Source organism: Bufo bufo, chromosome 6, assembly GCF_905171765.1.
Source record: "Bufo bufo chromosome 6, aBufBuf1.1, whole genome shotgun sequence".
Classification (NCBI taxonomy): domain Eukaryota; kingdom Metazoa; phylum Chordata; class Amphibia; order Anura; family Bufonidae; genus Bufo; species Bufo bufo.
In genome coordinates this window covers 198053934-198080666 of record NC_053394.1, presented here as the reverse complement: position 1 = coordinate 198080666, position 26733 = coordinate 198053934, and the positions used below count along the sequence as shown (strand labels likewise).

Sequence of the window (26733 nt, the reverse complement as noted above, 5' to 3'; positions counted from 1 at the left end):
GACCCTGACTCCGTCCGTATTAAGTGCAGGGAGCCGGTGGTCGTGTCCCCTCACTATTATAGGGCTTTCAGGTGTCACATAGCATAAGGTCCGAGGGCATGCAATCGTCTACCACAAAGATCTTTGCATGGGCATAGCAGTCAGGGAGAGCTCTAGGGGTTTTATAGGGCTCACCCATATGCTCCTTAGTTTGGGATCAAGCCAGTTGGATGTTTATTTCTAAGTTCCAGCTTTCTGCCACACCATCCGTGACAGGCAGCAGGTGGTCCGCACGCAGTGGTGGGGGGAAAATGCCATACTCGCCGGTGTGAAAATTTTTCATCAAGTCCCTGGAAGATGTCTGCGTGGCCGTGTAGATAATCTGTGAATTTTGGCACCACAGCCCTGTGTCAACACAAGCAGTGTCACCATAGAGTGGTCTGAGTGCTAATGTTGTTGTACAGCCTGATGCAGCAGCCGCTGCATCTCCCAGTGGCCCGCACACCTTCTCCAGCAGTCAAAGCTCCCCCACCTCAGCAGAAGGGAGCTGTGTTTCCTTTTCATCATCTACTGGTACTGATGCTCCTCCTCCTCTTACTCCTCGTTTCCACCCTCCACATGTTGGGCTGACTATTGGAGCAGAGGAAGGCCATGAACAATTTTTTGATGATGCAGACAGACAGGAGCACTCCCGTGTGTTACTTTAATGTTAGCCAGTGGCAGCTGTTTGCTCGGGTCCTTTGAGGAGGCCAATTTATTTGTCAATCGCCAGGACTACCAGATTATCAAAATCATTCCACCCTTTCATGTCCTGGAGCAGATGCTAATATATCTTTATGGCCAGGTGACAGGAGATGTTGGGCATACATCTCACGGCCCCATGAGCCCTATTGGCGCTGAAATGGTGGAGGAGGACATTCACAGAAATGGGTGGTTTATCTGCACACATGACAGGAGAGGAGCAGGAGGAGCTGGAGATGAGGAAGGCCAGACAGATGACCCTGACACACTGTGGCAGTATGCAGTGGAGATGGAGGCAGGGAGACCCTCCAAGTCCCTTGCGCAAATGGCCAGATGCATGCTGAGTTGCTTGCAAAGTGGCAGCCGTAATATCACCATTTGACAAAAGGATGACTACTCGCTCTCCACCATGTTAGACCCTTATTACCGGTATGAAATGGGAGTCTTACTATCGAGACGCCCTGTGCAGTCAGTTGGCCGCCGCCTATGTTCGCCATCGGCCATACTCATGAGGGTCTGACCGGGGGGGGCCCTCTGCGCTCATGCTCAAATGCCATGACTGCTGGAGGGGGGCAGAAGTAGCTCCATCAGTAGTAACTTAAGTCTGGAGTCTATAATAAGCACCTTTCTTCACCCGCCTACTGAAGAAACCACCCAGCAGCATCAAGACATGGAGCAGAACCTGAACCAGCACGTGGTGGCATACCTGGACAAGTTTTCCTGCCAGGCCAGTAGTGTGGCATCAGAGCGGGTGTTTAATAAAGAAAACTAGCCATTCCACCCAAAATGTTTAGAGACTAACCTTTTTAAAGTTGAATCAGGCGTAGATCAGCCAGGTTTTCCATGCACCAGTGCATGATGCATCAGACTAGATCATTCTGGGTTCCACACTAAAGTATTGTGAAAATAGGTCAGTTTCTTCTTCACGTGATTTAGCCACTCTTCTAATTCTGCCACCTGCCTGATGTCAAACATCTGCTGCCATCTTCTCCTATGGCCACTATCTTGTGCTGTTACTGCCAATGTTGTTGCCCCCCCCCCGCCTTCCCACTCTGTGATGGGCAACTATGTTGACTCCTCATGCAGTTGCCACCCTCACCATTCTGTGACTGGGCCACTGTGTTGACTTCTCATGTGGTTGCCACCCTTACCACTCTGATTGTGTTGACTCCTCATGCAGTTGCCACCCTGCCCACTATGACGGGGCCAATGTGTTGACCCCTCATGCAGTTGCCACCCTCACCACTCTGGGACTGGGCCACTATGTTAACTCCCAATGCGGTTGCCATTATCCCCACTCTGTTGACTCCTTATTCTGTTGCCACCTCCCCACTCTGTGACAGGTCCACTGTGTCGACTCCTCATGCAGGTGCCGCCCTCCCCATTCTGTGATCTGGCCACTGTGTTGACTCCTCATGGTTGCTATCCTCCACACTCTTTGACTGGTTCACTATGTTGACTCCTCATTCTGTTGCCACCTCCCCACTCTGTGATGAGTCCACTATGTCGACTCCTCATGCAGTTGCTACCCTCCCCATTCTGTGACTGGGTCACTGTGTTGACCCCTTATGCGTTTTCCACCCTCCCCAATATGGGCCACTATGTTGACTTCTCATGCAGTTAACACCCTCCCCACTGTGACCTAGACCACTGTGGTGATTCCTCATGTGGTTGCCACCCTTACAACTCTGTGACTGGGACACTGTGTTTACTATTCATGCTGTTGCCACCTCACCACTCTGACTGGACCACTGTGTTGACTTCTCAAGCGGTTGCCACCCTCCCGACTCTGTGACGGGTCCACTCTGTTGACTCATCTCACTGTTGCCACACTCACCACTCTGTGATGAGACCACTAGTGTCCCTGTTTGGCCTTGTTGACATTACCATTTATTTTACCCTTCTTCTGATCTGTCAGAAGAATGGAAAAATAAAAAGCACAGTGGATCCTGTTTTAGAGCATCCCTAAGGCCTCTATCACATGGTCATTATTGTGCATCAGGATTTGCTCATGGTTTGGAAGCCAAAAGCAGGAGTGGGTACAATACATATGACACATGAAAATATTCCAATCACGTATTATCTCTGTTTTGGATCCACTCCTGTTTTTGTTTTTGTTTTTTTGGTCTTAGCAATACTGATTGATTACTGACCATTCCAAATGCTGACATTGTGAAGGTGGATGCTCAAAAGATAGGGTCAGTTTTTTGGGGATTGTTCTTTTGACGGATCAGAAAAATTTAAAAATAAACAGTGACTTCAACACAAACTTACCGCTGACATCCTCTCCACTCTGTTATGGGCCCTCTACTTGTATCAGCGTGTAACAGAACAGGTTCTGTAGAAATCTATGTGGAATCAACTGATGATTGTGTAAAAGGAGTATGCTCTTTCACACTATAGTAGAATCTTGGGCCACTGCAAGATTCTTTATTTCTGATGCTAACATGGCCCCGTCACTCACCAAATAAGTGAAGTGTGAACTGAATCTAAGAGTGACACCTGTCACCTGCCTGTCATACTGGTGCAAAGTAACTGTTTCACCACTAGCGATGAGCGGCAGGGGTCATATTCAAATTTGCGATATTTCACAAATATTTTGTAGAATGAAAATCGGCAAGGTAATGATCGCGTAATATGCGAATTTTCCTAATGCGAATTTTTATCGCAATTTTTTCAATTGCCTAGTAAAAACATGATTCCTCCCTGCTTCTTGCTTGTGGGCCAATGAGTCATAGCACTATATCGAATATATTAGTTGTTTTGAATATTCGTAATATTCTAAAACAAGAATATATAGAAATAAAGCGAATATTCGAAAAAAATGAATGTAGAGCAATTTAGCTAATATAGGCCTCTTTCACACTTGCGTTGTTGGGATCCGGCATGCACTTCCGTTGCCGGAGGTGCCCGCCGGATCCGGAAAAACGCAAGTGTACTGAAAGCATTTGAAGACGGAACCGTCTTCCAAATGCTTTCAGTGTTACTATGGCACCCAGGACGCTATTAAAGTCCTGGTTGCCATAGTAGGAGCGGGGAGCGGGGGAGCGGTATACTTACAGTCCGTGCGGCTCCCCGGGCGCTCCAGAATGACGTCAGAGCGCCCCATGCGCATGGATGACGTGATCCATGCGATCACGTGATCCATGCGCTTGGGGCGCCCTGACGTCACTCTGGAGCGCCCGGGGAGCCGCACGGACGGTAAGTACACTGCTCCCCCGCTCCCATGGTAACCATTCAGAAAAAGCTAAATGTCGGCTCCGGCAATGCGCCGAAACGACGTTTAGTTTAAGTCCGGATCAATGCCTTCCAATGGGCATTAATTCTGGATCCGGCCTTGCGGCAAGTGTTCCGGATTTTTGGCCGGAGCAAAAAGCGCAGCATGCTGCGGTATTTTCTCCGGCCAAAAAATGTTCCGTTCTGGAACTGAAGACATCCTGATGCATCCTGAATGGATTTCTCTCCATTCAGAATGCATTAGGATAATCCTGATCAGGATTCTTCCGGCATAGAGCCCCGACGACGGAACTCTATGCTGGAAGACAATAACGCAGGTGTGAAAGAGCCCATAGTGCTATAATCTTTTTTTTAATAGTTGAAATTTTTTTCCAATCTGAACTTGAGATGAGAAAAAAATTACAACTATTAGACAAAGAAGATTATAGCACTATATTAGCTAAATTGCTCTATATTCATATTTTTTTTTTTAATATTCCCTATATTACTATATATTCTTGTTTTAGAATATTACAAAAAAATGCGCCCCTACCTAAGGCAATCGCCCAAAAAAAAAAAAAAACTATGGCACAGAATATGGAGACACTAAAATATAATTTTTTTTTGTTTTAAGAAAGCTGTTATTGTTTGAAACTGACATAAATAAAAAAAGTATACATATTAGGTATCGCTGCATCCGTAATAACCTGCTCTATGAAAATATCACATGACCTAACCCCTCAGATGAACACCGAAAAAAAATAAAAATAATAAAAGGTGTAAAAAAAAGCCATTTTTGGTGACCTTACATCACAAAAAGTGTAATAGCAAGCGATCAAAAAGTCATACGCACCCCAAAATAGTGCCAATCAAACTGTCATCTCATCCCGCAAAAATAGTACCCTACGCAAGATAATCGCCCAAAACCTGAAAAAACTATGGCTCTCAGACTATGGAAACACTAAAACATGTTTTTTTTTGCTTCAAAAATGAAATCATTGTGTAAAACTTACATAAATAAAAAAAAAATAGTATACATATTAGGTATCGCCGCGTCCGTAATAACATTCTCTATAAAAATATCACATGACCTAACCCCTCAGGTGAATACCTTAAAAAAAAAAAAAAATGGTGTAAAAAAAGCAATTTTTTGTCACCTTAGGCTACTTTCACACCTGCATTTAGGTGCGGATCCGTCTGTGCAGATACCAGACAGATTCGCACCTAAACGCAGGTGTGAAAGTATATTCGCAAATATTTCAAATATAGTGATATATATTATTAATTTCGAATATTAGATTTTTTTTTCTTTTTTTTTTTTTTTATATTCTTTTTTTTTTTTATATTCGTTTTTTTTTAAAAATCAGTACACAGATCCCTCCCTGCTTCTAGCTTGTGGGCCAATAAGAAGGCTGCAATATACTTGACTTTAGGAGTAGTGTTGTTTGCGAATTTTGCTCTATATTCTTTTTTTTTTCGAATATTCGCTATATTGCTATATATTCTTGTTTTAGCAATATAGCGAATATTCGAAAAAAAAAACGAAGATAGAGCAATTTAGCTAATATAGTGCTATATTCTTCTTTGTCTAATAGTTGTAATTTTTTTCTCATCTGAAGTTCAGATTGGAAAAAAAATTACAACTATTAAAAAAAAGATTGTAGCACTATATTAGCTAAATTGCTCTATATTAATTTTTTTGAATATTCGCTATATTGCTATATATTCTTGTTTTAGAATATTATGAATAGAGGTGGGACGAATCCAATTTTTTTCGAATCCGAATCCGAAAAGGTTCTCGAATATATTGAATCTTTTGAATCTCGAATCCTACGAATCCTGTACATAATTGTGTGAACGCACGGTGTAAGAAACAAAGTCAGACCGCGTCAGTTTGTCTGAACCTCCAACTCCCAGTCACGGTCGCACCCTATATGACCGCGATGACCCCTGCTATGACCGCTGCTCCTATCACTACAGAACATACAGGGTAATACAGCGCCACATACCTCTTACATCCAGTGACGTCTCCTTTGATGTAGATGTTCTCTTTCCTCATCTTCTCCTTTCAGACCTTTAGACCAGACACTATTTTTCGGCCATTTTTCGTCTCTGCAGTTTGACAAAAAAAAATCTTAGTTTACTACTTTTCCATCATCCTCCCATCTTCTGGACAAATCATCCTAACACCCCCAATACTGTTCCGCTGTGCTCCCCAATACTATACTGCAGAAACAGATAATACCCCTTATAATACTAGTACCACACAGAGCCCCCCATATAAAATACCCTTTCTTTGTGGCCTCAGTAGATGCCGCCATAGTGCCCCCCAATAATGTGCCAATAAGAAGTGGCCCCACAGTGCCACCCAATAATGTGCCAGTAAGTGTCCCCATAGATGCCCCCCTAATCATGTGCCAGTATCAAGTGCGGAGTGCCTCTCTCCTCCCCCCCATGTGCCGGTATCATAGTGCCACCCCCCCCCCAATGTGCCAGTATTATAGTGCCATCTCCCCTCATAATGTGCCAGTATCATAGTGCCATCTCCCCCCATAATGTGCCAGTATCATAGTGCCATCTCCCCTCATAATGTGCCAGTATCATAGTGCCTCCCCCCCCCCCAATGTGCCAGTATCATAGTGCCTCTCACCTCTCCCCCTGGCATCCACAGACCCCCCCCCCATCCTATAACAGTGCCATCCACAGACCCCCCCCACCCCATAACAGTGCCATCCACAGACCCCCCCCCCCACCCCATAACAGTGCCATCCACAGACCCCCCCCACCCCATAACAGTGCCATCCACAGACCCCCCCACCCCATAACAGTGCCATCCACAGACCCCCCCCACCCCATAACAGTGCCATCCACAGACCCCCCCCCACTCCATAACAGTACCATCCACAGACCTCCCCCCCACCCCTTAACAGTGTAATCCACAGACCCCCCAGTGCCGCTCCAGTACAGTTATAAAATGTGTAATTTAATTAATAATGAATGATTCATGCTGCCCCCTCTGTCTGTAGTACATTCAATATATCCTACTAGGGCTCTTTCACACCTGCGTTCTTTTCTTCCGGCATTGAGTTCCGTCGTCGGGGCTCTATGCCGGAAGAATCCTGATCAGGATTATCCCCATGCATTCTGAATGGAGTGAAATCCGTTCAGGATGCATCAGGATGCCTTCAGTTCCGGAACGGAACGTTTTTTGGCCTGAGAAAATACCGCAGCATGCTGCGCTTTTTGCTCCAGCCAAAAATCCGGAACACTTGCCGCAAGGCCGGATCCGGAATTATTGCCCATTGAAAGGCATTGATCCGGATCCGGACTTAAGCTAAACGTCGTTTCGGCGCATTGCCGGAGCCGACATTTAGCTTTTTCTGAATGGTTACCATGGCTGCCGGGACGCTAAAGTCCTGGCAGCCATGGTAAAGTGTAGCGGGGAGCAGCATACTTACCGTCCGTGCGGCTCCCGGGGCGCTCCAGAGTGACGTCAGGGCGCCCCAAGCGCATGGATCACGTGATCGCATTGGACACGTCATCCATGCGCATGGGGCGCTCTGACGTCATTCTGGAGCGCCCCGGGAGCCGCACGGTCTTTAAGTATACCGCTCCCCCGCTCCCCGCTCCTACTATGGCAACCAGGACTTTAATAGCGTCCTGGGTGCCATAGTAACACTGAACGCATTTTGAAGACGGTTCCGTCTTCAAATGCTTTCAGTACACTTGCGTTTTCCGGATCCGGAGTGTAATTCCGGCAAGTGGAGTACATGCCGGATCCGGACAACGCAAGTGTGAAAGAGGCCTTACAGGGCTACTGATATCGTAATGCAGGCCGGCCGGGCAGACGAGTGGCAGAGTGACTGACTGACGTCACCTGCCTGCGCTGCCTGCTTTATGAATGAAGCAGGCGGCACAGGCAGGTGACGTCAGTCAGTCACTCTGCCGCTCGTCTGCCCGGCCGGCCTGCATTACAATATCAGTAGCACTGTAAGTAGGATATATTGAATGTACTACAGAGGGGGCAGCATGAATTATTATTAATAGAATTACACATTTTATAACTGTACTGGAGCGGAGACCTGGAGCACAGTGAACCCACCGGCCCCCAGCTCCTCCTCCCAGTCCCTCCCACCGGGATTCGTCTGATTCGTTTCAGGCAAATTACGTCGGGATTCGAGTCCACGAATCCCACGAATCGAGCAAGATTCGAGGGATTTGTGGATTCGACGAATCCCCCGTCCCATCTCTAATTATGAATATTCGAGTTATAGCAATATAGTAAATATTCTAAAAAAAAAAATATATAGAGCAATTTAGTTAATATAGTGCTATAATATACTTTGTCTAAAAGTTGAAAAATTCCCAATAAAAATGTGAAAATTCAAATACGAAAATTTGCATATTACACGATCATTACCTTGCCGATTTTTGGAGTAAAAAAAATCGTAGAATATAACGAATATTCAAATTTGTGAATATTTGACGAATATTCGACGAAATATTCGCGAAATATCGCTATTTTGAATATGACCCCTGCCGCTCATCACTACTTGCAAACTGTAAACATGCAGCAATGATTTTTTTGGGACAGCAGTGGCTTTCTCTGTGGTATCCTCCCATGAAATCCATTCTTGTTTAGTGTTTTACGTATCGTAGATTTGCTAACAGGGATGTTAGCATATGCCAGAGACTTTTGTAAGTCTTTAGCTGACACTCTATGATTCTTCTTTACCTCATTGAGCAGTCTGCGCTGTGCTCTTGCAGTCATCTTTACAGGACGGCCACTCCTAGGGAGAGTAGCAGCAGTGCTGAACTTTCTCAGTTTATAGACAATTTGTCTTACCGTGGATTGATGAACAGCAAGGCTTTTGGAGATACTTTTATAACCCTTTCCAGCTTTATGCAAGTCAACAATTCTTAATCATAGGTCTTCTGAGAGCTCTTTTGTGCGAGGCATCATTTACATCAGGCAATGCTTCTTGTGTAAAGCAAACCCAGAACTGGTGTGTGTTTTTTTAGGGCAGGGCAGGTGTAACCAACACCTCCAATATCATCTCATTGATTGGGCTCCAGTTGACACCTCACTCCAATTAGCTCTTGGAGATTTCATTAGTCTAGGGGTTCACATACTTTTTCCACCTGCACTGTGAATGTTTACATGGTGTGTTCAATAAAAACATGGTAACATTTAATTATTTGTGTGTTATTAGTTTAAAGGGGTATTCTCATCTTGCTACTTTATTCTCAATTGCTGCCAGCTAGCTGTTCACTTCCTGGTTTTTCTGCAGCTAAGGCTGGGCGGGCTTAGGCAGCTAGAGTGAAGGCCGGCCACACCTCCTTATGACATCACACTGAGAGCTGAGTCCTGCGTGCTCGTTCATGTGAAAAGTATGACTCATCAGTCTGCAGTGTCTGTGAGGGGAATAGTCACTCAGAGAGCCATGTGAAGTGAACTCAGTGTACAGTAACACGTGGCTGTTCTGCAGTTTTACACATAAAATATCTGTCTGATCTTTTACAAACCCATTCTGTGCATCAAAAACTATAATTCCATATTATACATTAGCCCAAAGGCTTGACCAACCCCCACCCACCAGCACTGATGCAGATTTGTTTCCATTACAGCTGTACTCCAGTTGTGTATAAACCTCACACTATGTATCTTTATAGATGCATATACAGCTCAGCTACATGTGTCTTCTCCAGTCCCTTAACATCACTTTGGCTGAATGGCTTCCTATACAGCCCTGCTACATCTTTATTCTACTCCCCCACTAGCACTGTGTCTGAAAAGCTTCATATACAGCTCTGCTACATCTGTCTGTTTATCTCTTCAACCAGCACTGTGTCAGAACAGCCGCATATTCAGCTCTACTACATCTGTTTCTCTCTTCAACCAGCACTGTATCAGAACAGCCGCATATTCAGCTCTGCTACATCTGTTTCTCTTTCACCAGCATTGATGCTGACCTGCCACATATACAGCTCTACTACATTTGTCTGTTTTTATCTTCAACCAGCACTGTGTCAGAACCCCCTGCATATTCAGCTCTGCTACATCTGTTTCTCTTTCACCAGCATTGATGCTGACCTGCCACATATACAGCTCTGCTACATCTGTTTTTATCTTCAACCAGCACTGTGTCAGAACAGCCGCATATTCAGCTCTGCTACATCTGTTTCTCTTTCACCAGCATTGATGCTGACCTGTTTTTATCTTCAACCAGCACTGTGTCAGAACACCATGCATATTCAGCTCTGCTACATCTGTTTCTCTTTCACCAGCATTGATGCTGACCTGCCACATATACAGCTCTTATACATCTGTTTTTATCTTCAACCAGCACTGTGTCAGAACCCCCTGCATATTCAGCTCTGCTACAGCTGTTTCTCTTTCACCAGCATTGATGCTGACCTGCCACATATACAGCCTGCTACATCTGTTTTTATCTTCAACCAGCACTGTGTCAGAACACCCTGCATATTCAGCACTGCTACATCTGTTTCTCTTTCACCAGCATTGATGCTGACCTGCCACATATACAGCTCTGCTACATCTGTTTTTATCTTCAACCAGCACTGTGTCAGAACACCCACATATTCAGCACTGCTACATCTGTTTCTCTTTCACCAGCATTGATGCTGACCTTCCACATATACAGCCTGCTAAATCTGTTTTTATCTTCAACCAGCACTGTGTCAGAACACCCTGCATATTCAGCTCTGCTACATCTGTTTCTCTTTCACCAGCATTGATGCTGACCTGCCACATATACAGCTCTACTACATCTGTTTTTATCTTCAACCAGCACTGTCAGAACACCCTGCATATTCAGCTCTGCTACAGCTGTTTCTCTTTCACCAGCATTGATGCTGACCTGCCACATATACAGCTCTGCTACATCTGTTTTTATCTTCAACCAGCACTGTGTCAGAACACCCACATATACAGCTCTGCTACATCTGTCTATTCCCTTCCCAATTAGAAATGTGTCTGAACAGAAGCGTATTCAGCTCTGCTACATCAGTTTTTCTCTTCCACCAGCATTGATACTGACCCGCCACATATACAGCTCTGCTACATTTGTTTTTATCTTCAACCAGCACTGTGTCAGAACACCCGCATATACAGCCTGCTACATCTGTCTATTCCCTTCCCCTTTAGAAATGTGTCTGAACAGCAGCGTATTCAGCTCTGCTACATCAGTTTTTCTCTTCCACCAGCATTGATACTGACCCGCCACATGTACAGCTCTGCTAAATCTGTCTATTCCCTTCCCGATTAGAACTGTGTCTGAACAGCAGCGTATTCAGCTCTGCTACATCAGTTTCTCTCTTCCACCAGCATTGATGCTGACCCACCACATATACAGCTCTGCTACATCAGTTTCTCTCTTCCACCAGCATTGATGCTGACCTGCCACATATACAGCTTTGCTACATCTTTCTATTCCCTTCCCCGCTAGAACTATGGCTGAACAGCAGCATATTCACCTCTGCTACATCCATCAGCCCCCCATATGCCTCAAACAGCCCGCATATGCCTCTATAAGCCCCCATATGCCTCTATAAGCCCCCATATGCCTCCATCAGCCCAAGTGCCTCCAACAGCCCCATTATGTCTTCATCAGCCCCGTTGTGCCTCCATCAGCCTTCATTGCTCCTCCATCAGCCCCCATTGTGCCTCCATCTGCCCCCATTGTGCCTCCATCTGCCCCCATTGTGCCTCCATCTGCCCCATTGTGCTTTCATCTGCTCCCATTGTGCCTCCATCTGCCCGATTGTGCCTCCATCTGCCCAAGTGCCTCCATCTGCCCCCATTGTGCCTCCATCTGCCCCCATTGTGCCTCCATCTGCCCCCATTGTGCCTCCATCAGCCCAAGTGCCTCCATCAGCCCCATTGTGCCTCCATCAGCCCCCATTGTGCCTCCATCTGCCCCTATTGTGCCTCCATCTGCCCCCATTGTGCCTCCATCTGCCCCATTGTGCTTTCATCTGCCCCCATTGTGCCTCCATCTGCCCCCATTGTGCCTCCATCTGCCCCCATTGTGCCTCCATCAGCCCCCATTGTGCCTCCATCAGCCCCATTGTGCCTCCATCAGCCCCATTGTGCCTCCATCAGCCCCATTGTGCCTCTATCAGCCCCCATTGTGCCTCCATCAGCCCCCATTGTGCCTCCATCAGCCTCATTGTGCCTCCATCAGCCTCCAATTGCCCCCATTGTGCCTCCATCAGCCCTCATTGTGCCTCCATCAGCCCCCACTGTGCTCCATAAGCCCCCATTGTGCCTCCATAAGCCCCCATTTTGCCTCCATAAGCCCCCATTGTGCCTCCATAAGCCCCCATTGTGCCTCCATCAGCCCCCATTGTGCCTCCATCAGCCCCCATTGTGCCTCCATCAGCCCCCATTGTGCCTCCATCAGCCCCATTGTGCCTCCATCAGCCCCATTGTGCCTCCATCAGCCCCCATTGTGCCTCCATCAGCCCCCATTGTGCCTCCATCTGCCCCCATTGTGCCTCCATCAGCCCCCATTGTGCCTCCATCAGCCCCCATTGTGCCTCCATCAGCCCCCATTGTGCCTCCATCAGCCTCATTGTGCCTCCATCAGCCTCCAATTGCCCCCATTGTGCCTCCATCAGCCCCCATTGTGCCTCCATCAGCCCCCACTGTGCTCCATAAGCCCCCATTGTGCCTCCATAAGCCCCCATTTTGCCTCCATAAGCCCCCATTGTGCCTCCATAAGCCCCCATTGTGCCTCCATAAGCCCCCATTGTGCCTCCATCAGCCCCCATTGTGCCTCCATCAGCCCCCATTGTGCCTCCATCAGCCCCCATTGTGCCTCCATCAGCCCCATTGTGCCTCCATCAGCCCCCATTGTGCCTCCATCAGCCCCCATTGTGCCTCCATCTGCCCCCATTGTGCCTCCATCTGCCCCCATTGTGCCTCCATCAGCCCCCATTGTGCCTCCATCAGCCCCCATTGTGCCTCCATCAGCCCCATTGTGCCTCCATCAGCCCCCATTGTGCCTCCATCAGCCCCCATTGTGCCTCCATCAGCCCCCATTGTGCCTCCATCTGCCCCCATTGTGCCTCCATCTGCCCCCATTGTGCCTCCATCAGCCCCCATTGTGCCTCCATCAGCCCCCATTGTGCCTCCATCAGCCCCCATTGTGCCTCCATCAGCCCCCATTGTGCCTCCACCTGCCCCCATTGTGCCTCCATCAGCCCCCATTGTGCCTCCATCAGCCCCATTGTGCCTCCATCAGCCCCCATTGTGCCTCCATCAGCCCCCATTGTGCCTCCATCAGCCCCCATTGTGCCTCCATCAGCCCCCATTGTGCCTCCTTTAGCCCCCATTGTGCCTCCATCAGCCCCCATTGTGCCTCCATCAGCCCCATTGTGCCTCCATCTGCCCCCATTGTGCCTCCATCTGCCCCCATTGTGCCTCCATCTGCCCCCATTGTGCCTCCATATGCCCCCATTGTGCCTCCATATGCCCCCATTGTGCCTCCATATGCCCCCATTGTGCCTCCATATGCCCCCATTGTGCCTCCATCTGCCCCATTGTGCCTCCATCAGCCCCCATTGTGCCTCCATCAGCCCCCCAAGTGCCTCCAGATACTTACCTGCACTGTGGCCGCCCAACGCTCCTTCTTGTAACTCACCGGTCTGTGCGGTGCATTGGTTTTGCTTTATAGGAATGCGCCACACAGACCAGTGACGAGTTACAAGAAGGAGCACGGGCGGCCACAGCGCAGGTAAGTATGCTGCAGAGTAAATGACCATGGAAGCCAAGGCTTCAGTAGCGTCCTGGCTGCCATGGTAACCGATCGGAACCCCAGCATTACACTGCTGGGACTCCGATCAGAACTGCCATTGCCACCATAGAGGGAAGGAGGAGGGGGAGGGCGCACTGCCCACCAATTATGATTTTGCCCCAAGAATTTTATTTTTAATCAATACGGCCATCCTGAATTTGAAGGGGGGGGGAGGTCTGGCCGGCACAGTTATACACAGCAGCGCATCCCAGATCTCCTCACCATTCACTGACAGCTCCCCTCCTCCTCCACTGATAGGACAACATTCCCCCCCCCCGTAAGCCTTCTCCTTCTGGCGACGTGCACGCTCATAGATTGAGAGGCCGGCCACAGGGAAACATCTGCGCAAGCGCGGCCCATGGATGCGGCAGGCAAGCGGTGGCCGTATCCATGGGCAGCGAATATAAACAATGGAGTAGGAGAATTGAATTTTAGAGAGAACAGTAGTTTTTTTTTAATGCAATATAATTAGTCAAATGTTCACTGGGGGGTGTATAATTAAATACAATATGATCATGAAGATGGGAATACCCCTTTAAGCAGACTGTGATTATCTATTGTTGTGACTTAGATGAAAATCAGATCACATTTTATGACCAATTTGTGCAGAAATCCATATCATTCCAAAGGGTTCACATACTTTTTCTTGCAACTGTCAATTCTATAAAGATCAAAAAAAACATTTTGATATTTTTAGGGTAGGTTACTGTATTCACTATATTTACCTATAATTTTTTTTGTTTAACAGGTGTCTGTCCCATGATAGAGCAGTTCCTCCAGCAACATCATTCTTTCCATCTTGTTTGCCAGGAGCTTTGTTAAACACTGCCAGCTATGCCCAAGCCTTGTCACATGTTGCATCTCTGAAAGGTGAGCAGTCATTCTAAAAGTCAAAAGATTGTAATTGTGCAGCTTTGTAGCTATTAGGGGGAATTCACAGACAGCAGATTTATTGCAGACATTTCTGACACTGTCCCATTCATGAAGAAATCCACGTGCTTGCCAACAAAACAATCCTGTACTGATGTAAGGAATACATTTTCAGTCAAATCTACCACATGTGAATAAACCCGATAGCAAGGAATGTAAAATTTTAGTTTTTTAGACAGTGTGGACTGCCATTTATTGCAGCATGCATTATGCCAAGATCAAATAACAAAGGGGGGAATTGATCATTCCCCCTACTCCAGTTTTCTGGGATTAAAAAGTTGCAAAACCCAGTTCTGCAACATTATAAATGCTATTGTGACTTTATTGGTGGCAATTGGCATTTTTTAGAGCAGAGTGGGTCAAAGGTTTACCCTCCAACATCACAATAACTAAACACACTGACGAGATAACATAAGAGTGGCTTAGTGACAACTCTGTGAATATACCGAGTGGCCCCACTAGAGCCCTGACTTGAACACAATCGAATAACTCTGGGGAGACCTGAAAATAGCTGTTTACTGTCAGGCCTCATCCAACCTGAGAGAGCTTGACAGGATCTGAAGAGAAGAATGGCAGAGAATTGCCAAATCCAGGTGAGCAAGCCTTGTGGTAACATAACCAAGAAGAAGGGAGACTGTAATTGCTGCCAAAGGTTATTTAATGAGATACTGAGTAAGGGTACTTTCACACTAGCGTTTAAGTTTTCCGGTATTGAGTTCCATCATAGGGGCTCAATACCGGGAAAAAACACTTCGGTTTTGTCCCCATTCATTGTCAATGGGGACAAAACTGAACTGAACAGAATGCTCCAAAATGCATTCCGTTCCATTTAGTTGCATTCCCAGACTGGAGAGTAAACCGCAACATGTTGTATTTTGCTTTCCGTTCTGGGATGCAGAGCAAGACAGAGCAAGATCCGGCATTACCCACAATGCAAGTCAATAGGGACGGATCCGTTTTCTCTGACACAAACTGTAACAATAGAAAACGGATCCGTCCCCGATTGACTTTTAATGGGTGTAATGCTGGATCCGTCTTGACAATGTTAAAGATAATACAATCGGATCTGTTCATAACGGATGCAGACGGTTGTATTATCGGTAATGGAAGCGTTTTTGCTGGATCTGGCTACTGTGAAAGTAGCCTAAAAGGTCTGAAATTCAGAATACTTATATCAATGCAATATGTTAGCTTTTCCCTTTCAATAAATTAGCAAAGATTTTGATCATTATTGGGGTATTGGGGTCATTTATTAAGACCGATGTTTTAGATGCCAGTCTTAATAACCCTGCGCTGGCACTTAATGCGCCTAAGTTATGTAGAGGTGCCAGCATTTTCTATGCCTATTTTAGGTGTAGAAAAGGGTCTAAATGTAAGACTGCTCGGATGCTGCACCTCTTCATAACTTCAGCAGATCCACCACCAGTTTAGGGCTTTATTAATACCGGCGTCTAAAACGCCGGTCTTAATAAAAGTGCCTCTATATGTATAACTATATCAAAACAACCAACACAAAATAGTGAACACATTTTAATAATTTATTTTGGTGTCTGCTTTTCCCCAAATAAAACAAAAAAGAAATAATGCAAGAAAAAAATAAAAAATCCCAATGTGTCACGTAAAAAATAAAAACAAATGCTTTAATTTACAAAGAGAAGTTGTCATTAATGCCTTTCAGGCCTGGTCATTAAATTGTTGACCAATGAGTGCATTACCAGATGAGCACTGATTTACATTTTTTTCTGGTCTCCAAAAATAGAGCAATGTGATAATTTGGCCCTCAGACTCAGACCAAAAAAAGTTGTGCTCATAAGGCACAAATTTATAAAGGTATAAGAAAGAATAGATGTACAGAAATATATTTCTTTCCTTATGTACAAGAAAGCAATGTACCTGACAAGAGGGACTGGTAATAAATTTAATCTGTTTAGGACAACTTGGTTTGACACTAGAGATGTCGCGAATGTGCGAACCGGGCGAACCGCCATAGACTTCAATAGGCAGGCGAATTTTAAAACCCACAGGGTCTCTTTCTGGCCACAATAGTGATGGAAAAGTTGTTTCAAGGGGACTAACACCTGGACTGTGGCATGCCGGAGGGGGATCCATGGCAAAACTCCCATGGAAAATTACGTAGTTGACGCAGAATCAGGTTTTAATCCATAAAGGGCATAAATCGCCTAACATTCCTAAATTGTTTTGAATAACGTGCTTTAAAACATCAGGTATGATGTTGTATCGATCAGGTAGTGTAAGGGTTACGCCCGTTTCACAGTGACAGACCAAACTCTGACAGACCAAACTCCCAGTTTAACGCATTGCAAACAACCGCAAACAGTCCATTTGCACAACCGCAAACTCCCCATTTGCACAAGGTTGGATACCAAGCTAGCCATGTCTCGTTCCTTGTCCTCACTGACGTCATTGAAGGTCTCTTCCTCCACCTAGCCACGTACAACACCAAGGGTCGCCGAAAGGTGACAACAAGTCCCCTGGGATGCCTGCTGTGGTTGGTCTTCCACCTCCTAAAAGCCACCTTCCTCCTCTGGACTCCTCTTCTTCAGACTCCTCTCTCTGCGTTGCCGCAGGTCCAGGAATCGACGACGACAAGGCTGCTTCTGGTGGTGATGGTGACCAAAACTCTTCCTCTTCATGCTCATCTACGGCCTGATCCAGCACTCTTCGCAGGGCACGCTCCAGAAAAAACGCATATGGGATGAGGTCGATGATGTTGCCTTGGGTTTGACTGACCAGGTTTGTCACCTCCGCAAAAGGACGCATGAGCCTACAGCCATTGTGCATGAGCGTTCAGTAACGCGGCCAAAAAATACCCAGCTCCGCAGAGGCTGTCCTATTTTTTTTAATAAAAAAAATCTGTTCTTACCAGTTTAATCTCTGTTTTGTCCCCTATCAGGGGCCGGTGTGGTGTATGGAATAGATTTTAGGAACCGGGAGATGGAAAAAGATGCTTGGTCGGTCCTCTTACTTCCAATTTGGGGAACTGCGCGTGCGCCGTGCAATTTACTGTGCTATCAGATATGAGTGGTATGTTAAGTAGTACTATTCCTATCAGTTTAATCCCTGTTACGTCCCCTATCAGGGGACGTGTATGGAATAGATTTTAGGAACCGGGAGATGGAAAAAGATGCTTGGTTGGTCCTCTTACTTCCAATTTGGGGCACAGCGCGTGCGCCGTGCAATTTACTGTGCTACCAGATATGAGTGGTATGTTAAGTAGTACTATTCCTATCAGGGGACGTGTATGGAATAGAGTTTAGACAACCGAAAAGAGTTGTCAATAGTTGACACACTCATGACATAAATTTTATTCCTCTATGCGTCAATCTTGGTGTAGTGATGACTGTGCTCGTGCGCACGTTTGGGAGATTGCAGGCGAGGGCGGTTTTTCAAAGCCTATGGTCGTGCTGAGGTAATTCAGTGACAGTTAAGTGACCCAGAAAACAATGATTCTGCAGTGTGGGCCCATTGTTGGCCTAGTAGGCTTTAATGATCACATTAGATGATCACAAAGAAAATTAAAGTTTTTTCTATGCAAAATTATCCAGCCGATCGCTTTTGGTCTGTTCACAATGAACCTCATCTGGGGTGTGCCAACATTGCCATTGTTAACACACTCATAGAGGTGATCGCTTCATTGTGATTCGCAAGCCCCTTCACCACAACAAGGTAACGATCACGAAGGGGAATTCGAATGCTGTAGCAACGGCCGGAAAAATTTATTTTTTCCAGGCAGAAAGTGCATTAAAACATTGCGGCTTGAACCCTAGTTGGTGGCGGAGAAGTCACGCAAGTCATCCGGCATGCAGAGATAAAATACAGCAGCGTGTGGACCATTTTTAGCCCAAGGCATCTCATCTGAGCAGGCCTTTTTTAGTCAAATGTATCGCCCACTGTCAGTCCCTTCGGGATCCATGCCTCATTCATCTTAATAAAGGTGAGGTAATCTAGACTTTTTTGACCTAGGCGACTTCTCTTCTCAGTGACAATTCCTCCTGCTGCACTGAAGGTCCTTTCTGACAGGACACTTGAAGCGGGGCAGGCCAGAAGTTCTATCGCAAATTGGGATAGCTCAGGCCACAGGTCAAGCCTGCACACCCAGTAGTCAAGGGGTTCATCGCTCCTCAGAGTGTCGATATCTGCACTTAAGGCGAGGTAGTCTGCTACCTGTCGGTCGAGTCGTTCTCTGAGGGTGGACCCCGAAGGGCTGTGGCGATGCGTAGGACTTAAAAAGCTCTGCATGTCCTCCATCAACAACACGTCTGTAAAGCATCCTGTCCTTGCCGGCGTGGTCGTGGTAGGAGGAGGATTACTGTCACCTATTCCCCTGTTAGATTCCCGTTGTGCTGTGACATCACCCTTATACGCTGTGTAAAGCATACTTTTTAACTTGTTTTGGAACTGCTGCATCCTTGCCGACTTCCGGTAATTCTGTAACATTTCAGGCACTTTCTGCTTATACTGGGGGTCTAGTAGCGTGGCCACCCAGTACAGGTCGTTCTCCTTCAGCCTTTTTATAACAGGCATGACAGCATGAAAGACCCCATTTGCACAAGGTTGGATGCCGAGCTACTCATGTCCCGTTCCTCGTCCTCACTGATGTCATTGAAGGTCTGTTCTCCCCCCCAGCCACGTACAACACCACGGGTACCAGATAGGTGACAACGAGCACCCTGGGATGCCTGCTGTGGTTGGTCTTCCTCCTCCTCCTCAAAGCCACATTCCTCCTCTGACTCCTCTTCCTCAGACTCCTTTTCCAGCGTTGCCGCAGGTCCAGCAAGCGATGCTGATAAGGCTGTTTCTGGTGGTGATGGTGACCACAACTCTTCCTCTTCCTGTTTACGCTCATCTACGGCCTGATCCAGCACTCTTCGCAGGGCACGCTCCAGGAAGAAAACAAATGGGATGATGTCGCTGATGGTGCCTTCGATGCGACTGACTAGGTTTGTCACCTCCTCAAAAGGACGCATGAGCCTACAGGCATTGCGCATGAGCTTCCAGTAACGTGGCAAAAAAATACCCAGCTCCGCAGAGGCTGTCCTAGCACCCCGGTCATACAAATACTCGTTGATGGCTTTTTCTTGTTGGAGCAGGTGGTCGAACATTAGAAGTGTTGAATTCCAACGGGCTGGTGCAAATCAAGCGCCTCACTGGCATGTTATTTCACCGCTGAATATCTGAAAAGTACGCCATGGCCGTGTAGGAACGCTTGAAATGGCCACACACCTTCCTGGCCTGCTTGATTACGTCCTGTAAGCCTGGGTACTTAGCACAAAGCGTACAATCAGATTCAACACATGTGCCATGCACGGCACATGTATCAACTTGCTCAAATTCAATGCCGCCAACAAATTGCTTCCATTGTCACACACCACTTTCCCGATCTCCAGTTGGTGCAGAGTCAGCCACTGATCCACCTGTGCGTTCAGGGCGGACAGGAGTGCTGGTCCGGTGTGACTCTCTGCTTTCAGGCAAGTAAACCCCAAGACGGCATGACACTGTCGTATCCGGGATGTGGAATAGCCCCTGGGGAGCTGGGGGGGAGCAGTTGATGTGGAGCAAGACGCAGCAGCAGAAGAGGACTCAGCCGAGGAGGTTAGCGAAGAGGATGGAGTAGGAGGAGTAGAGGAGGTGGCAGCAGGCCTGCCTGCATGTCGTGGCGGTGTCACCAACTCCTCTGCAGAGCCACGCATTCAATGCTTGGCAGTTGTCAGCAGGTTTACCCAATGCGCAGTGTACGTGATATACCTGCCCTGACCGTGCTTTGCAGACCAGGTATCAGTGGTCAGATGGACCCTTGCCCCAACACTGTGTGCAAGACATGCCATGACTTCCTTTTCCACAATAGAGTACAGGTTGGGGATTGCCTTTTGTGAAAAGAAATTTCAGCCGGGTACCTTCCACTGCGGTGTCCCAATAGCTACAAATTTTTTTAAGGCCTCAGACTCCGCTAAGAGTTCCGACAAGCCAGCTGTCAGACACCGGGCAAGGGGGTGACTCTGTGACATTGGCTTCTTACGCTCAAACATTTCCTTGACAGACACCTGACTGTGGGCAGATGAGCAGGAACTGCTGATGGTGAGAGGCGGAGTGGCGGATGGTTGAGAGGGGGTAAGGAGGACAGCAGTGGTTGACGTGGCTGAAGATGCTGGACCAGGAGGAGGATGGCGGCTTTGAGTTTGTGTGCTGCTTGTACTCATGTGTTGATCCCATAGGCGTTTGTGATTTGAGATCATGTGCCTTCGCAAAGCAGTTGTACCTAGGTGGGTGTTGGACTTCCCACGACTCAGTTTCTTTTGGCACAGGTTGCAAATGGCATCGCTGTTGTCAGAGGCAGACACACAAAAAAAATGACACACTGCTGAGCTTTGCAATGACGGCATTCTGGTGGTGGCAACAGCATGCGTTGATTGGCCTGCTGTCTGGCTGACCCCGGGTGCCGATGCATGCTGTCTGACTGTGCCATTAGCTCCTTGCGACGACCTCCCCCTGCTTCCAACCCATCTCCTCCTCCTCTCTGTCTCCCCATCTGAACTTTCCCCCTGTTCTTCTTCTCTTCGAGCGGGCACCCACGTGGCATCCACGGACACATCGTCATCATCAACCGCTTCACTTGTATCTGACAACTCAGCAAAGGAAGCAGCAATGGGTACAACATCATCATCATCACACCGTACGTCCATGTGTGTAATGCTGCCTGACTGAGACATATCCCTGTTATCTACATCCTCTGGCAATAATGGTTGCGCATCACTCATTTCTTCCAACTGATGTGTAAATAACTCCTCTGACAGATCAAGTGAAGCAGCTGTGGTGCTAGTGTTGGTGGTGGCGGCAGGCGGGAGAGTGGTAACTTGAGAGGTGCCCGAAGCTGAGCTGGAGGAGGATGGTGCGTCAAGGTTCCGAGCGGAAGCTGTAGAAGATTGGGTGTACTGTGTTAGCCAGTCAACTATGTCCTCAGAACTTTTCAAGTTCAGGGTACGTGGCCTCTGAACACTGGGCATTATTCTAGGGCCATAGGGAATCACAGCACCACGACCACGACGGCCTGCCTCTGCCTGTCATTTTTTTTTTAGATTAGTTGTACTATGCGTGCAAGCTACTGTGACACCAGATATGAGTGGTGGCACTGTGCACTGGCAGTAGTTGGCACAGTACACACTGTAGGCCTAACACACACGCTTGCAGGCAACTAACTGCAATTATATTACAGTCCAAAAAGTTTTTTATTTTTTTTAAATGCAAGCTACTGTGACACCAGATATGAGTGGTGGCACTGGGCAAGTGGGCACAGTATACGCTGTGTGCCTGACACACACGCTGGCAGGCAACTGCAATTAGATTACAGAGGGGGAAAAAAAGCAGACTGATGTACTAGCCCTAAAAAGGGCTTTTTGGGGTGCTGTCAGAACGCTGTCGTTACAGCAGATTAGATGAGTCTTTCAGGACTGGAGTGGACACTGAATACACTGGCCTAACTATCGATTTCCCTATTAAATCAGCAGCTGCTGCACTGTCCCTCCTCTCACTAAGACTGCAGCTTCCGAATGAATCTAAGATGGATGCTGTCCTTGCTTTTTGCTAGGAGGTGGGAGGATCTGGGAGGGAGGGTATGCTGCTGATTGGCTGGAATGTGTCTGCTGACTGTGAGGTACAGGGTCATTAGGAACCCAGCTCTAAGTTGAATTCGCAATGCGATTAATATAACCTGTATTAATCGCATTGCGATTACAACTTAGTCAAATTTGTGACAATGCAGCTTCAGAATGAATCTAAGATGGATGCTGTCCTTGCTTTTTGATAGAAGGTGGGAGGGTCTGGGAGGGAGGGTATGCTGATTGGCTGAAATGTGTCTGCTGACTTTGAGGTACAGGGTCAAAGTTTGCTCAATGATGATGTATAGGGGGCGGACCGAACATCGCATATGTTCGCCCGCCGCGGCGAACGCGAACAAGCTATGGTCGCCGGGAACTGTTCGCCGGCGAATAGTTCGGGACATCTCTAGCGACAAGCATTTTTTATAGTAAGAGCTGCGAATCTCTGCAATAACCTGCCTCAGGAGCTGGTCACAGGAAATACAGTAGATGGCTTCTAAAAAGTTTTAGATTACTTTTTTTTTCAAAATAACACTTAGGCTTATGAAAATGTGTAGAAATCATGTTCGAAACACCCTTTCCTTTTGGCTCAACCCCTCCTTAAAAGGAAGATGGACATTGATTCAGGGATTTGTTCTGATTGTCACATCTGGAGTCGGGAAGGATTGTTCTTCCCTTGTAGAGTTTTTTTGTCTTCCCCTGAATCAATATAACAGGATTTTGTCTTTTTCCAACCTTGATTAACTACCTAGTGATATGGAAATATGCGTTTTCACTATGCTCAAAAATGATTAACTGCCTTAACCAAAAGGTGTTTGTAGTTTTTTTTGGTTCAGGCAGTTAATCTTTTTTTCAACCTTATCAACTATGTAATTATGTAACATACTGATAGGGAACTTAGATTGTGAGCCCCACTGGGGAGAGCATTATGCTAATGTCTGTAAAGTGCTGTGGTATATAATAACACTATATAAGGGCATAAAATAAAAGTAATCATGCAAGTCTATAAATAATCATATTCTTTATCTAGGTGGTGCTAATACTATACAGAACATGCTATCACCCACTCATCCACATCCAAGAATGAAATACCTAAAGAAAAAGTTAATCCAGAAACACAAAATAAGAAATATAGGGGGTCATTTACTATTCTGAAATATGCCTAAATTAGAAGTATTTCAGGCGCAGATGGTGGTGCAACAGTTTGTTGTGCTGCAATATGCGACTTTTCCCTGCTCACGCAAGGTCTGAAATTGTGGGCGTGGCGTGGGCAAGGAAGGGGGCGGGCCAGCTGGCCTGTCTCATACATCATTTTCTACACCTGTTTTAGGCATAGAAAATTGTCTAAATGTAAGACACTTACATTTAGAACTGGCGCTGGATGTGCTAAAGTTATGGAGAGGCCTGAGCCTCTTCATAACTTCAGCGGAACCACTGCCAGCGCAAGGCCTTAATTAAGGCCGGCAACTAAAACGCCAATCTTAATAATTGTGCCCCATAACACTTAAAAATAGCTGAAAGACATACCCCAGAAAAATGAAAATTTGAGTCACCGTGTCTAAGACCACAATCCACTTAGTCTTCTATGAAAGCAAGGTCTTCTTCACATCACCTTCCCTAGAGCCTAATTATGCCTATTACCCTAAACCTCTTTTAGTTACAGGCATACAACTTATGAAAATGGGGAAGGATGGACTGAAAATTCTCTACCTTTTCCATTCACACTGGCAGCTGATCTGATCTTTCTCACATGTGTAGCGAGCCCCTAAGTCTCCTATGGTATATGCTGGTTTAAATACTCCAGACTAGCTCCGCCAAATCTCCAGCTGTACGGAGATACTTACCCCATCTGAGCAATGTTGATCTTTTGCTATACTCTAGTTATGGGGGTGTTTTGATGCTGTTTGTACTCGGTTGTTTGTAGGCTATTTACTAGGATCTGAAAATATAATGTGCAAGTATTAAATAAAATAAAAAAACAAAAATAAATAATAAAATAATTATTGGATAGTAACTTTTTAAATAGACATTATTATTGTTTTTATTATTATAGTCGAATAGAATGGAAGATGTACTTAGTTACACAAGGTTTTAAGAAAAATTGCATCTTAACCGCAAGAGATTGCGGATTTCAACGGGGACATTACGAACGTCTATTAGTTATGTTTTATATACAGTCAGGACCATAAATATTGGGACATCGACACAATTCTAACATTTTTCGCTCTATACACCACCACAATGGATTTGAAATGAAACAAACAAGATGTCCTTTAACTGCAGACTGTCAGCTTTAATTTGAGGGTATTTACATCCAAATCAGGTGAACGGTGTAGGAATTACAACAGTTTGCATATGTGCCTCCCACTTGTTAAGGGACCAAAAGAAATGGGACATAATAATAATCATAAATCAAACTTTCACTTTTTAATACTTGGTTGCAAATCCTTTGCAGTCAATTACAGCCTGAAGTCTGGAACACATAGACATCACCAGACGCTGGGTTTCATCCCTGGTGATGCTCTGCCAGGCGTCTACTGCAACTGTCTTCAGTTCCTGCTTGTTCTTGGGGCATTTTCCCTTCAGTTTTGTCTTCAGCAAGTGAAATGCATGCTCAATCGGATTCAGGTCAGGTGATTGACTTGGCCATTGCATAACATTCCACTTCTTTCCCTTAAAAAACTCTTTGGTTGCTTTTGCAGTATGCTTTAGGTCATTGTCCATCTGCACTGTGAAGAGCCGTCCAATGAGTTCTGAAGCATTTGGCTAAATATGAGCAGATAATATTGCCCGAAACACTTCAGATTTCATCCTGCTGCTTTTGTCAGCAGTCACATCATCAATAAATACAAGAGAACCAGTTCCATTGGCAGCCATACTTTGCCCACGCCATGATACTACCACCACCATGCTTCACTGATGAGGTGGTATGCTTAGGATCATGAGCAGTTCCTTTCCTTCTCCATACACTTCTCTTCCCATCACTCTGTAAAGTGGATCTTGGTCTCATCTGTCAATAGGATGTTGTTCCAGAACTGTGAAGCTTTTTTAGATGTCGTTTGGCAAACTCTAATCTGGCCTTCCTGTTTTTGAGGCTCACCAATGGTTTACATCTTGTGGTGAACCCTCTGTATTCACTCTGGTGAAGTCTTCTCTTGATTGTTGACTTTGACACACATACACCTACCTCCTGGAGAAAGTTTTTGATCTAGACAACTGTTGTGAAGGGTGTTTTCTTCACCAGGGAAATAATTCTTTGCTCATTTACCACAGTTGTTTTTTGTGGTCTTCCGGGTATTTTGGTGTTGCTGAGCTCACCGGTGCGTTCCTTCTTTTTTTAAGAATGTTCCAAACTGTTTTGGCCACACCTAATGTTTTTGCTATCTCTCTGATGGGTTTGTTTTGTTTTTTCAGCCTAATGATGGCTTGCTTCACTGATAGTGACAGCTCTTTGTATCTCATCTTGAGAGTTGACAGCAACAGATTCCAAATGCAAATAGCACACTTGAAATTACCTCTGAACCTTTTATTTGCTCATTGTAATTGGGGTTAATGAGGGAATAACACACACCTGGCCATGGAACAGCTGAGAAGCCAATTGTCCCATTACTTTTGGTCCCTTAAAAAGTGGGAGGCACATATGCAAACTGTTGTAATTCCTACACCGTTCACCTGATTTGGATGTAAATACCCTCAAATTAAAGCTGACAGTCTGCAGTTAAAGCACATCTTGTTCATTTCATTTTAAATCCATTGTGGTGGTGTATAGAGCCAAAAATGTTACAATTGTGTTGATGTCCCAATATTTATGGACCTGACTGTATTTTTTATATTTTTAATACATATACTGCAAATCCATGTGTATAATTTCATGTAAAATTATTTCACCAAGTGTTTGGAATAGATAAATGGACAGACAAATACATTCCATGTTTTTGGGACATTTTAAAATGACGCAATAATCCAAATTGGAGAAACCAGTCAGGAATATTTAAACCAGCATATACCATAGGAGACTTAACCACTGAGGAAGGAGTCTGTGTTAACTCCGAAACGCGTATGGTGTGAATAAGTCTCCTGGCTAATTGAGTCTGAAAAACAACTGCGAAAAAAAGTTCCGGAGAGCTCCTGCTAGTTACTACTCACCATAGGAAGAAGCCGGAGGTAAGAGCCTTTGTACCGCAACACGTGGGACGCCACGGAAAGTGCGGAACTCCGAGCTGATATCTCTAAAAGAGTGAGTAATCTCACAATTTTTATGTTGCAGTAATTTACGCACATATTTAAACTTTGGGACGATAAGAGAACTATCTATAGATATCATAGGATATTGATGCTACAAAGCTGATTTATCGAAAAGATATTAACAGCATAAACCTCGATATACAGGTGACTGTATTATATGATACTCCTCAATTCAATACAATCAGTTG

At 45.9% G+C, this 26733-nt stretch overlaps 1 protein-coding gene across 1 annotated transcript in view; it reads left to right on the top strand.

Annotated features, from left to right (window-relative positions):
- DRGX (dorsal root ganglia homeobox) overlaps positions 1–26733 on the top strand; it is a 321676-nt gene that overhangs the window by 221328 nt on the left and 73615 nt on the right. Inside the window, exon 6 of the mRNA XM_040436173.1 lies at positions 14524–14627. Within this exon, the coding sequence (XP_040292107.1) occupies positions 14524–14627 (104 nt within the window). The remainder of the gene's footprint in view (positions 1–14523; positions 14628–26733) is intronic.